The following is a 14,761-nucleotide window of genomic DNA, read 5'->3' as shown; positions in this document are numbered from 1 at the left end:
AACAAGGTCAAGTTATTGCATTCGTAGATGTTCACTTAAACAGTAATCGTTCAGCTAAACTTCTAATGACCCTGCATTGAAATGCTGTCAATCTGGTTTGTATTCAGGTATCGCGAGTTAACTGACCCAGCAGACTGGATCTCCATCGATTCCAAAACTGGAAAGATCTGGACAACAGCCATACTGGACAGGGAGTCCATGTATGTAAAACACAACAAGTACAATGTGACAGTGCTGGCTATTGATGATAGTAAGTAAAACTTCAAAGGATATCGTTAGTGTACCGGCAATTGTAATACATCTCTGGAGCCAGGAAGGAAATGTAATGTGGGATAAACGTGCTTTGGGGCGAGATATTGTGGCCAGGTTCAATCCTGACCTTGGGTGCTGTCTATGTGGAATTGGCAGATTCTCCCTGTGACTGCATGATCTCCTCCTCCTTCCACCCCCAGCTCGTGCTGAAACTTCCTCCTTCATCCCGAAGATAAGCACGCTGTAAGGTAAATTGGCACAGTGTGGATGGTAGAATCTGGTTGGAGTTCATGGAAAGAATAGATTGGGTTGATGGTAGGATTAGTAATATCAATGTGGCTCGGTCACCTGAAGGACCTATTTCTGTAGATTTATTTATTTTATGGCAAATAAAAGGCAAATTAAAGCCAGATTATCTGCTTGCTTTGCATCTCCAACTAGATACTAAATTAATGTGGGCAATTGCATGGGGGAAAAAATAGTGCAATACGTTTTGCCCATTTTACCCCTGACCTTCCTGTTATCTGGGTATCCAAAGCAGAGATTTACTACTTGTGTTTCCTGTCTAGTGTGGGCATTGCACCAACTGGGTCTGGTTTTGCTCAATCAGTAGCCAAGGAAGAGACGAGCCCCTTGGTCCTTTAAGACAGCACCACTTTCCTATGCCGATACCATATCCCCTGATACCCTTTGTTACTTCATTATATTGGGTGACTGAACCTCCACAGCCTTCTTGGGTAGAGAACTCCAAACATCTGAGAAAATGTACAGTTATGGTCAAAAAGGCCTGGTTAAACCAGAGAGTTCAGAGGGGATTCATGAGGATGTTGCCAGGGCTAGAAAGCCTGAGTTATATGAAGAGGTTGGCCAGGTTAAGTTTTTGTTCTTTGAAATGCAGGAGAATGAGGGGTGATCTTGTAGAAGGTAGACGTTAACAGTTTTTTCTCCAGGGTTGCGGGAGTCCAAAACTAGGGTGTACAGATTTGGAGTGCGAGGGGAAATTTTAAAAAGAACCTGAGGGCCAACTTTATCGCACATGGGGTGGAGGGTATGTGGAATGAGCTGCCAGAGCAAGTGGTTGAGGCAAATGCGAAGGTATCATTTGCAGAAGCTCTCGGATAGGTACGTGGAAGGGTGGGGGCTTGGAGGCATAGGGGCGGAATACATTGGCCCCTTCTGCTGGCAGCTCGTACCTCATTTGCACTACCATCTTAGTGAAGTAGTTCCCCCTCACATTCCCCTGAAATATTTCACCTTTCACCCTAAACTTGTGTAAGTGAACATGCCTCTACCATTTCCTCTGGCAGTTCATTCCATATACTCAGCACCCTTTGTGGGAAAACTTGCAGCACAAATCCCCTTTAAATCTGTCCCATCTTGCCTTAAATCTACATCCTCCTGCTTCAGACTTCACAACCCTGAGAGATGCACTGTGACCACACACCTTGTTTATGCAAGTGAAGTCCAGATGAATGCTCTTGACGAAACAGCGACTGTCCATTTTCCTCTGTAGATGCTGTCTGGCCTGCTGAGATCCTCCAGCTCGTTTGTGCGTTGCTCCAGATTTTCAGCATCTGCAGCCTTCTGTCTCCTGTGTATCCTACCTTTTGCCTCTCCTACTTTTATAAACCTCTGTAGGTCACCCCTTGGACTCCTTTCCAATATCTCAGACTATCCAATATCTCCTTCTGACTCTGCACCCACCCTAGCTTAATCATAACCCTCCTACAGTGTGGTGACCAGAACTGAACACAATAGTGTAGCCTGACCAATGAACAGTACAGCTGCAGCATAACGTCCCAATTCCTGTACTCAGTGTAACAGTTGCTGAAGTCAAGTACACCCTATGTTGCCTTCACTACCCGTATCCCCACTTTGTTTCTTTGATTCCACAAAATTTCATATTGATAATTATTCAAAGGCTATAGAATCAACAGGGCAAACTAAATCAATTTTAAAAGAAGGGAAATTAAAACAAACACATTCAAGTTCACAGGTGAAATGAAAAACTCACTTGTACCAGCATCACAGATGCATAGCATCAGGCAATTAGCATTTGTAAGACGAAACATAAACAGAACAAGAGCAAGTTCAATTTGATGCTAAATGATCGAAGTGGTAATGGTGTTCCTAAACTGTAATGATTAGGGTAGTGCCGGTTGATCCTAAAAATTGAACCCATAAAACATGGGAGTATGATCAGGCCATTCAGCCCATCGAGTCTGCTCCACCATTCCACCATGGCTGATCTATTATCCCTCTCAATCCTATTCTCTTGCCTTCTCCCTCTAACCTTTGACTCCCTGACTAATCAAGAACCTGTCAACCTCCATTTTAAATATACTCAAGGACTTGGTCTTCAAGCTGTCTGTCACAAAGAATTCCACAGATTCACAATACTCTGGCTAAAGAAATTCCTCATCAGCTCTTTTCTACCTTCGACTCTGAGGCTGTACCCTCTGGTCCTAGACTTCTGTACATCCACTCTCTCTAGACCTTTTGATAGGTTTCAATGAGATCGCCCTCCCCTCCCTTATGCTTGTAAACACCAGTGAGTACAGTCCCAGATCCATGAAATGCTCCTCATATTTTAATCCTTTCATTCCTGAAATCATTCTCGTGAACCTCCTGTAGACCCTGTCTCATGCCAGCATATCTTGGGTGAGGGGTCCAAAACTACTGACAATATTCCAAGTGGTTGAAGAGAAATAGCTGCTCTTAAACCCGGCATCATGGGACTTCTTGCTTCCACCTGTCTTTTTTCGCGTCTTTGAAAAGTTGTCTGAAATGGTTGAAAGTTTTTATTTTACGACAATGTGGTCTTTTCTTTTGTTCCATTAAAAGTCGCAGCGAGAACAAGCACTGGGACCGTGGTGATAAACCTGATTGACCTCAATGACAACAGTCCATTTGTCTCCAATAAAGACCTGTTCATTTGTGAGAACGGACCCGAACCGTTTGTAAATATTTCAGCTGAGGATCATGATGCATCACCCAACACAGCTCCATTCAGATTTCTCCTGCCAAATGATGCACCTGAGATTAAAAATAAGTGGATGATCTTCAGTGAAATGGGTACGGTTAAATTCGTGTCTGTATTTCGCTATTTGTGATTTGTATTGCCTTTCTAGGTGTCTGTCTGTAAGTGATAATACTTAACTGTAGATGATCATTCTACATTATTAAATGCAAATCTTCATGACTGCCATCATAGAAGCTCATTATCTGTAATGTGAGACTTGCAGCCAGTTTGGTGTTTGTGGTAGAAGTACAGTGACAGGACAGTTACATCTATGGAATAACAGTAATTTCTGGGCTATCCATCCAGAGACACGAGTTCGAATGCCACAGTGGCAGCTGGAAATTTAAACTCTAGTAATTAAGTAAATGTAGAATTTTTTTTAAAAAACACTTGCTTCAGTAATAGGGGTATTAGTTTATTGTTATCACAGGCACTGAGATACGGTGAAAAGCTTTTGTTCGTATACCAACAGAAACTGAAATTTGCTGGTGAGGTTGGTTTATTGTTGTCACTTGTACTGAGGTACAGTGAAACTTTGTTTTGCAAGCCATCTACGTAGATCAGTTTATACAATAGGTCAGTGAGGTTGGACAAGGAGAAACAATAACAATGCAGAAAATAATATTACAGTTAGAGTAAATACAGTGCAAGCAGACGAAGTAAGCTGGCAGGTCAAATGTCCAAATTATGCTAGGGAGCTGTTCAATAGTCTTAAAATAGTGGGATAGCAGCAGCAGTCCATGAACCTGGTGGGTTGTGCTTTTAGGCTTTTGTATCTCCTGTCCAGTAGGAGAGAGAATAGAATGTCTGGGGTGGGTGTGGTCTTGATTATGCTTTACTGCTTTACCACACTAGCTGACATGGTTTTGTGCTTCATTACCTTGACTGGGATTGTAGGAGGAATTGGAGTATGTCAGTGCCCTGTGCACTAATCTTGATTTTGATTGATCAGCTCTAATTCCTTGTCCTTTGTCTTCCAGGATCCTTTGCCTATATGAAGCCAACAGCTGATATTGTCCCTGGATACTTTGAGGTTCCCATCATTATTCAGGATCAACAACACCGTGAGAGCAAGGAAACATTGCGGATCACCGTATGTGAATGCCTTAATGGAATGCAATGCTCTAGCAGACTTGCATCAAAGAAAGCAGTTCTTGGTGGTCTGGGAATCCTTACCATGTTTCTGGCTGCTTTGTTACTGCTATGTAAGTTTTAAATCACGATTGTTTAACCTTTAAAATGCTTTACACTCTGGTCAGTGAATGCAAGGTGAAACCCTATTAAGGCAGATTAGGAGTTTAATTACCAATTAATTAAATCCTAATTTAAGAAAAAAATCATAATTTGTATCATATTGGCTATTAAAACAGGACAAACTGCTGGAGGAGCTCAGCGGCTCAGGCGGCATTCGTGGAGGGAAATGGACAGTCAACATTTCAGGTTGAGATGAAGAGTCTCGGCCAGAAATGTCGACTGTTCATTTTTCTCCACAGACACAGCAAGATCTGCTGAGATGCTCCAGTAGTTTGTGTATTATTCCAGATTCTGATATCTGCTAACTTGTTATTGTCATGGTGACTACAATCTCCCAGGCCAGTATGATTTCAGACCCTTCAATGTGATTGAACCAGGGTATAGGGGAAACGCAGTAAAGAAGTGGGCCCTTCAGGTCTGCACCAATTATCAACGTTAAACATGGGCCGAAAGGCCTGTTCTGGTGCTGTACTGTTCCATATTAATTTTCTTTTTAATCTACTCACTTTCCCACCAACTTCCCTGGTTTCTACCACTCATCCACACACTAGGGGCAATTTAGAGCAGCTAATTAACCCACTGAGCAGGATGTCTTTAAAATGTGAGAGGAAACCAGAGCACCCAGAGGAAACCCATGCGGTCAAAGGGATTGTATGCAAATTCCACACAAGACAGCATTTGAGGTCAGGATCGAACCCTGCTCTCTGTTATTGCACAAAGGCTAATAAGAAAAAAAGACTAAAAGTGGAGAGAGAAGAAGTTAGTTCCCCCCCCCCCCCTCGCAGTAGTTAACATGTATGAACGTACATCAGATTTGTGAATTTAATAATATCAAGGAGCTTGATCATATGTCATAAGTCCCTAAATCAAGAGATCATACCCCAGAGATGATCAAAAATCGTACACTAAATTAGTTGGGTTATGTGCTTTATGTGTTAATGAAAATGTCAGTAATCCTCTTCTATCATTCTTAACAGGCTTACTTATGGCAGCTTTTGCATTGTATTGTGGGAATGATAGAAAGAAAAGGCCTCCATTCATTCCCCATGGTCAATATCAGCAGAGCCTCATTGTCTCCAATGAAGAAGGTGGTGGTCAGCAAGATATGGTGGGTTCCTCTCCAAGTCTGTGCATTGTACTAGACATTTTATAACCTTGGCTCATGACAGCAGTCTTGTCTCTGAACTAGAAGATCTTGGTTCAAGTCCACTGAAAGATTTTTATGCTTTTGGTTTCCAAATGCTATTGATTGTACTTTCCAGTCAATTGCACTGTAATGTGCCTCAGTACTTGTCTGAAATGGATAATAAACTGTCACAGAGCTGCATTGTGCCAATCCACACGCAGAGTTTAGCCATTCGGCGTGAAGGGTGGAATCAGTTTGGCTCATAAGCTTGGGAATTAAAAATTGGTTATTCTCTGTTCATTCCTTCCCATCACTCTGTTCCAATGTCACCGAGTCATAAGCAGTACAACATGGGTGCAGCCCTTCGTTAAAACCGTCCAAGTGCTCAGCCATCTAGTCCTAATTTGTTGCAATCTCTCCACACTCCACCCCTCAATGTACTTGTTTAAGTGTTACTGTTGTACCTGCCTCAACTATTTCACTGGCAGTCTTAACACCTTCTGTATCCCTTCAGGTCCCTTTAAAACTTTTCTCCTCTCACCTCAAATCTATGTTCCCTAGTTTTGGACTCTCCCTACCGTGGGATAAAGGCTGTTAACATTAATGTTTCTCAAAATTTAAAATATTTCTGTAACATTCTCCACCTCCATTCTACAATGAGTTTGTACTGAAAATGGAACAAAGAACGATGCTTTCCTTGTACCCTGCTTCTTCTAAAGTTTCTCACCCTTCCCTGCACCTTTCTTCACCCAAATCATGGCTCTGTTCCTCTTTTTGGTCTCCATCTCATTCTAATTTGAACCAAGTCTTCCTTGAAGTAAAACTGTCCCTACCAAAACTATCCAGGACACCAGAAGCAACTATTGGCATCTGTTGCAAAGGAGGAGAGTTAGCATCAAAAACAATTGGAGGAAATGTCTTGGACCTGGAATACAGCTGTTTCTCATTCTGGAAATGTTGACTGATCTACTAAGTGTTTCTATTATTTTCTAGTTTTATTACTCGTCATGTAGGCAAATGATAGAAGAATCACAGAGGAGCCATAGAGTCAGACATCACAAAGAAAGGCCTTTTCGCTCATCCATGTCCATGTTGACTAAGATGCATGTTCAGGCTAATCCCTTTCCTCAGCCCTTGGCACATCTCCCTCTAAATTCTTTTATTATCCCTATATCTGTACACATCTCTTAAATGCATCCAATATACCTGCCTCAACTACTTCGTCTGGCAGCTGGTTCCATATGTCTACTTCTCACTGTATAAAACAAAGTTGCCCATCAGGTTCTTATTTAACCTTTCACTTGTCACATGAAAGCTATGTCTTGGTTTTTGATTCTCCATTGCTGGAAGAAAAGATCTCTCATCCTATCTGTGCCACTCATAATTTTGATGCCTCTATAAGATCTGTCCTTGGTCTCCTATATTCTAAGGAGCATCTATTAACTTAAGAAAGTAAGTTAAATGATGAGAATCAAAATGGGGGTTGTTAAATGTGGATAAGATGTTCTGAATAGCCTCCAATGTAGTAATACATGAATTGTTTCCATCTACCTGAAAGAGCTGTGGAATTTTCATTTGATAGTTCATTTGAGATGTGGCCTCTCCAGTATCTTAGCATTGACGAACTGTGGCTTAAATCTAAATCTAAACTGAACTACATCAATTACACTGGCTCAACTTTTTAAATTTCCTCCTTAAAAACGTAACGAATTTTTCATTCCAGAAAAGGTATAGAGTAAAATGTCCGTTGAAAAGTCAGTCAAGTTTATTGTCATGTGCACATTCACACACATGCACAGGTGCAATGAAATACTTGCAGCAGCATCACAGGCATAGAGCATGAGATGAGCAGCATTCACAAGACAACCATATATTGAACACAATTAGAATAAAAAGAAAACAGTCAATTTCTGGGATAGCTATGTAGCCATAATGTTTTCAAACATGGACACAAAGGTACAATTTGTTTACTTATGTTTTGCAGAATCTTAAAGTATTGGACATCCCCAGGAATTATGATGAAAATGTTGGATATGTCGGTGGGATGAATGTGGGACATGACAGCAACATTGGAAAAGGCAGCTACGCAGTTGTTGGCATGCCAGTCACCAACCCTGGTTCACAGATAGTGACGCAAGAAATAACCACCATCACAAATGGAGTGCACTATGACCAGAATGGCATGATGCCCATGAACTTGGAAAGCTATGAGGATGGTGGGATGGCAACTTTTGGTCGAAGGAAGAGTCATGGCTTGATAGAGATCCTTCGATCTCAAGTTGACCAGGTGAATGTTAATGTGTTAAATGTTGTGCTTAGAATCATGGAATCAGTTAGCACAGAAACAAGCCCTTCAGTCCAACTGGCCCATTCTGACCAAGGTACCCATCTAATCTGGTCTCATTTTCCTGCATTGGACCATATCGCTGTAAACTTTTCCTATCCAAGTACTTGTCCAATAGCTTTTAAGTGACATTAATGTACCTGCCTCAACCATTCACAGGACATATAAAACATTGACGGACTTCTATAATTGTGTATTGAAAAGTATATTCACTGGCTGCATTATAGCTTGGTATGGAGACGCCAATGCCCTTGAATGTGGAAAATCCTAAAAAAAATAGTGGACAAGGCCCTGTTCACCATTGAGCAAACTTGCAAGGGTTGTTTCAGGAAAGCAGCACCCATCATCAGGGACCTCCACCACCTAGGACATGCTCTCTTCCCACTGCTGCCATCAGGAACTAGTTTCAAGAGCTTCAGACATCCATTAGGTTCAGAAACAGTTACTACTACTCAACCATCATTCTCTTGAACCAAAGGGGATAACTTAACTTTACTTGCCCCATCATTGAAATGTTCTCACAATCTATCGACTCACTTTCAAGGACTCTTCATCTCATGTTTTCAATATTGCAGCTTTATTTATTTATTTCCTTTTCTATTTGCACAGTTTGTTGTCTTTTGCACACTAGTTGAACTAGTCGTCATCAATTCTATTATGGTTGTTCTGTTATGGGTTTATTGTGTATACCCACAAGAAAGTGAATCTCAGGGTTATATGGTAATATATGCATGTATTTTGATAGTAAATTTGCTTTGAACCTGGCAGCTTCATCCATATGGATGGAAAAGTTGCTGCTTGGGTTCCTAATAAATCTCTCTTCTCCTCTTAAACCTGTACCCTCTGCTTTCTCCTCTACACTCTTTCCAGCTTAATGTTATCTTTCCTATTGCAGTATTACCAACACTGAATACCATACTCCAAATACAACCTCAGCAATGTCTTGTACAATCGCAACATAGTGTCCCAACTTCTATACTCAAGGCCCTGACTTACAAAGACCAGCAAACCAAAAGCTGGCTTCATTACCTGGTCTGCCTGCAATGCCACTTTTAGGGAGTTTATGACTGTTAAGGGAGAAACTCCTGGATACCTCTGTGAAGAAACCTTGTCTTTTCCCCCTTTTCTTTATTTTAGTAAGACAAGGGGAATAGTTTGAAGTGATTTGCAATAAATAATGTGATACTGGGAAGACAGTGGACATTTGATCAATCTGGGTCCATGCTGGCTCACTGAAATGTTAATCTAATCAAGGATATTAATGAGGTAGTACTCGAGCCTGCCCTACCATTCCTTAGCTGTTTCTGTGACTTCTGTCCGCTCTGGCCTGACCCTCAATTTTCTGATTTCCTTAATGCCCACAGCCACTGGCTTCAGGAAGAAGGGCAGGGTACATGCCCCCCCCCCCCCCCCATGCATTTAGTGGTACTGAGGTGGAGATGGTTGACAACTTCAAGTTCCATCAGGAGGTAGACTGAAAGATCAAGAGGTCTTCTCAACTTTGACAGTGATGTTTGCATATTAATTTAGTTTATTTGAATTAATATCCAAACAACTGCAGGTTTCACAATCTGAAACGCAAACAGAGAATTCCACAGGTCAGGCTGTTTCTGTGTAGAGATAAACTGTTAACATTTCAGAGATCAGTCATTAGAACTGGAAAGCGAGAAAACAAGTTTGTTTTTAAGTAGTGGGGAGGTTGGAAAAGGGATGGGTGAATGTGTTCCAGTGTTTACATAATTTTAACTGATGTTTGATTCTTGTTTTAAGGTGTATGAAGAGGAGCAGGAAGATATTGGGGTACCGTATGATTATGTACCTGAATTCAGTCATGAAAGGGTCAGTTCCATTCACGAGTCCATTGCCGGTGATGTAGTAGACGCCAGAGGACTGGAATTCATGAACAGTTTGGGACCCAAGTCTGGACCCATGAGCAGCTTCTCATTAAAGAAATAACAGATATTTTAGATCTTTAGCCAGCTTGAACCTCTTCACTTTTATAAACTTGCAAATGTTATTTGGGAATGTTATTCTGTGTAGTTTGAAGCTTCTTTCAGAAGATTTACAAGCCTGGTTGCTGTCTCGCATTCCTTTGATACATTCACTGCAATTGATCAGTTTGTCAAGTTTCATGACTACCTGTAGTATGTAACAAAAAAAATCTGTAATAAAGATGTATCAGTTTTATTCATGACCAGCAAAGGAAGAAGCATGGTACATTTTAATTTGAATTTATAATGTATATCTTAAATGTAAAGCTATTGTAAAATATTATTCTTATAGAAGGAATTTTATATTGGATGCAAGGAAATACTTACTTGGTTGTCTTTCTTCCTTGGACTGTTGGATGCTGAGGTGAGACCTCTTTGGGATGTACAAAATTGAGGGGTGTAGATAAAGTTAATAGGAAGTCACTTTACTCTATTGTAGAGAAGTCTAGAACCAGAGAGTGTTGGTTCAATGACATCAAAGTTAGTCAGTGATGTAAGGAAGGATAGTTTTTCACCGAGGATGACTGGAAGCTGGAACACACTGCCTGTTGGGCTGGTGGAGGCAGAGACTCTCCCAGCATTTCAAGAGCATCTTGAATCATCAGCTGGTAGAAATCTACAGACTAAGAACAGGTAAACAGGATGTGTTGATAGGTGATTGATGGCTAGTATAGACTTGTTGGGCCTGTTCTTGTGCTGTGAATCCAGTTATAAGGATCAAGTTCTCGAGAGGCCGTGAGCTCCTCTTTCCACACTGAGTAAGATCATACTGATTGGAGCCTTATGTCAATCTTCACCTTGCTGTTTACTCCCCAAAAAATCTGTCCATCTAAACCTTGAATATTCAACAACTGTATTTCCACAGATCATGCCTTCCATAAAGGGAGACATGCTGTCAGTAGTCATCCTGTTCCTTTCTTTTACAATCTCAAACGTTTCAAATGGATTTATCAACGTTTCAAAATGGCCAAATGCCACTAAATTAACCTTCATTGTTTATAGTACAGTGATGCTTTCAATGGATTGATCTGGTTCTGTGAAGGGTGGGAGCTAAGCAATTCGTCCTGATTGCTTAAAAGCAAAATGTTGGCGGAATTCAGCAGGTCAGGCAGAATCCCTAGCAGGAAATGAAGAGTTGATGTTTTGGGTCAACAGAAATGTTGGTCATGCACTCCCCCCGCCCCCGCCGTGCCATGGATTCTGACCTCCAGCATTTTGGTTGTTGCTTCAGATTCCAGCACCTGTACTCTCTGGAGTCTCCTCACTGGCATCTGTTGCTACTTACTTGGAACTCAGTGCATTGCTACTGAAAGGGAAATCTATTTGATCCTTTGATGTCCCCCTGCCTTGGATTCACTTGGAATGTTGAAATGAGGGACCACTCCTATCCACAGTGTAGCAGAGTTCAGGGGAAAGTTTGTGATTGTCAAATGGTATTTAGTTTTTACATTTGAATACGTTGCTTGTCTGTTACCTACCAATTCTCATTGCGGGTGCTGCCACCAAGCTTAATATTTCTTCCTAAGAAGGTTGGAATGAGTTACTGTGCTGTGATCCAAGACCAAGGTTATTGGTATTAGTGTCAGGGGCTCTGGGAACACTAAATGCAAGCTCTGGAAGCTAAGTTCTCAACAGAGGTGTAGCTAAATCATCATACAAGCTTCTGTGCCCTCTATCCTTGATTTAAGATACACTTAAAAAAAAAACTGTCCAAGGTTTATTTCTCCAGTATGACTCATTCTGTATGACTTCAGTCCAGTGAAGTACCTGGTAACCTTTTACCACATTAACAGTGTTGTATAAATGCAAAAGTTGAGATTAGGTCAGTATTGTAAATATGAGAACATACAGCAATACAGTTCTACAAACAGTCCATAGATCCAGGGGGTAGTTTCATTAATGTTTCACTTCAATAATTTTTAAACATAATTGCATACTTCATTGGGTCTTAATTAAAGAATATTATCTGTTTTATTGGTCAAGAAACTTGTCTTAATTCTTTACATTAAAGAGTTAAATGTTATCTTCCCTTCTTAAGAAACAAAATGTGTTCCACTGTTAAATTTTGGTCGCAATTGGTGCACTCCCAGATTCTACCCAAGGCAGGCAGGCAGGCATTAGAGCAGAGAACCAGGTGGAGCTGGCAGTTACTGCCCTGAACTGATTGTGCTGGGCCATTCCTGCGGGCAGTTAAGGCATCCATCACATTGCTGAGAGACTGCAGTTGCATGGAGTCAGGGAGATTGACTTTCTTGAAGGTTGGTGGCATAATAATTTTAAGGACAGGTCAATGATGCTGAGATTAGATTTCTGAATTTATAGACATCTCAGCAGACATTTGAACTTGTGCCTCTGCTTAGGGATATGGGGCCTAAACGTGGGCAAATGGGTCCAGTGCAGATAGAAGCAACAAACATGCTGCCGGAGGTATTCATTGGATTGAGCAGCGTTTTTGAGACGAAAGGAACTGACAGCGGTTTTTGGGTTAAAACCCTGCATCAGGACTCGATGTCAATGGTTCATTTCCCTCTACAGGTTCTGCTTTGCTCACTGTTATTTCAGCAGATTGTCTGTTACTTCTGATTCTAGCATCTCCAGTCTCTTGTGTGTCTAATTTATGTGGGAATCTTGCTTAGCGTAGACCAATTGGGCTGAAGGGTCTGTTCCTTTGCTGTATGACACTGCATTGTTAGCAACAATTCCCTCAATGTTAGTTCCCAACATTTCCCTTGGTCTAGTCCTTCAATATGTAATTTACCTGTACAGTGCTTAAAAATAAGGTACCTAATGTAAGCACAGACAATGTGTAGTCACTTGTGTTTCTGATTGTAACTTTAATAATGTTTTTTCCCTCTGAGTTCTTGAAACACAAATAGGGCTTCCATGGTTTTCTTTGCTATAAATGCTAACAGACAACTTTTAACTCGATATGAGAAACATTTCTCTTAGACATAATGTGGTAAAGTGTACTATTTAAAGGATTCAGATGGCAGTTGGGGAAAATTTACAGGGCTACAGTGAATAACTTGTGGGGGGGGGATAGAATGAGTGGATTGCATTTCAGTGAGATGGTATGCACAATGGGCTGAACAGCCTCCTTTATATATTACCAAATAATCTTTCTGCAAACTTTCTATGGGAGTTTTAGCTATTAAAATGAATTGTGCCGATGCTATGTTAGTTTGCAATGGTGTCATTCTTGATGTAATAGATATTTTTTTGTATTCTTGTAAAATAAAATTACTCTTGTACATAAAAATTGGGACTCTGCAGCAGGCGATGTTTTCTTTTTAAAAGCATTAATGTGCGTGTGAATTTATTGACCTTGAAGGTGTACAGAACTTTTGAGATTGACTGAACAGTTGAAGGAGCTATCATTTCGCAAAGAGTGCATGTTAAACTCATAATTCAGTCAGTTGATATTTAATAACTTCAGTGCTATTTCTTCTGTTTACCAAAACAGAGAGTGGCGCCTAGAAAAGGGGCAGATGGAGAGGTGGTGAGGAAAGGCTGTTTTATGTTCTAGACTGCAGGTCTGGTGAACTTCTTGAGAGTTTGTCCAAATTGGTGGTGATCATATTTGTTTTTTTTTAATACTTGCATGTAATGGAAATTTTGAGCAGAGGATATCATTAATTAATGAATTAGTAACTATAGTTATGGGTTTTTTTAAGGGTAACGGGTGAATTCTGTTGTATAACTCTCTCATCTATTCATTTTTCGCTATTAATAAAGGTATAACAGAGAATTTGAACCACGTACTCACGAGATATTGCAGATGCTGGAAATCCAGAGTAACAGACACACAAAATGCCAGAGGAATTCACAGGTCAGGCAGCATCTCTGGAAAGAATTTAGAGAGTTGATGTTTCAGGCTGAGATCCTTCATCAAAATTAGAAAGGAAGGGGAAAGAAATTAGAATAAAAATGTGGAGGGAGTAATCAAAGATCACAGGGAGAGCAGCGAGAGAAGGACTCACTGAACTGTCGAGAAGGTTTAAACTTCTTTAACATACGTACAATATTCACATTATTATTGAATAATCACTTGCAAATGACAGAAGGAAAAAATACAAGCAGAGCGAAGGTGATACCAACTGGTAACTATCCAAATACTGATGTGTACACCAGGCCTGTGAGGATCTCAAACGTACTATCCAGCATACCAAGCTCTTGCAACCATCTAGCTGGCAAGAGGTGTTTCCTGTGAATATATCTCACTGCTCTCGGGCTGTAAAAAGTCATTCACTACTTCATTAGGTACTAAAGATAACCAGCGTGTACCTTTTTATTATGGGTGAGGTTTAGATGATCATTGGGTAGTACTGCATGCCACGTGCTAATAGTTTTTCTCTATCTTGGGCATGAGTGCCATAGGTTTGCCACACCCATCCAGTTGTATGTTCATGAGATTATTAGATATAAGGGGATGACTGATAAACTTGGATTGATTTCTCTGGGTGTTGGAGATACAAGGGAAACCTAGCACATACATAAAATTACTAGACAAAGATTGAGTAGATGGTTAGTCTTATTTCCCCAGAGTGTTGTTATCATATGCTAGTGGACATGGCTTTAGTGTGAGAATGATAATGTTTAAAGAAGATTTTATGAGGCAAGTGTGTGTTTCTTTTACAAAGGTAGGTGCCCAGAATGTTCTGTCAGGGGAAGAGGTGGAAATGCATGAAAGCAAGGTTTAAAAGGCATTTGAAGCAGACATATGAACAGGCAGAAAATGTAGAGTAATAGGCTTTGAGCAGGCAAGTTGCTTA

General features: G+C 40.7%; 1 protein-coding gene across 1 annotated transcript in view; it reads left to right on the top strand.

Annotated features, from left to right (window-relative positions):
* dsc2l (desmocollin 2 like) overlaps window positions 1-13,248 on the top strand; it is a 47,408-nt gene extending 34,160 nt beyond the window's left edge. The window contains exons 11-16 of the mRNA XM_073045915.1: window positions 108-250; window positions 3,097-3,327; window positions 4,255-4,479; window positions 5,506-5,636; window positions 7,639-7,941; window positions 9,769-13,248. Of these exons, the coding sequence (XP_072902016.1) occupies window positions 108-250; window positions 3,097-3,327; window positions 4,255-4,479; window positions 5,506-5,636; window positions 7,639-7,941; window positions 9,769-9,954 (1,219 nt within the window). The 3' untranslated portion in view covers window positions 9,955-13,248. The remainder of the gene's footprint in view (window positions 1-107; window positions 251-3,096; window positions 3,328-4,254; window positions 4,480-5,505; window positions 5,637-7,638; window positions 7,942-9,768) is intronic.
* Window positions 13,249-14,761: the final 1,513 nt, after the last annotated feature.

The sequence above is a fragment of the Hemitrygon akajei genome, chromosome 1 (genome assembly GCF_048418815.1).
Source record: "Hemitrygon akajei chromosome 1, sHemAka1.3, whole genome shotgun sequence".
NCBI lineage: Eukaryota > Metazoa > Chordata > Chondrichthyes > Myliobatiformes > Dasyatidae > Hemitrygon > Hemitrygon akajei.
The sequence above is the reverse complement of the archived record's forward strand: the minus strand, read 5'-3'. Positions and strand labels throughout refer to the sequence as shown.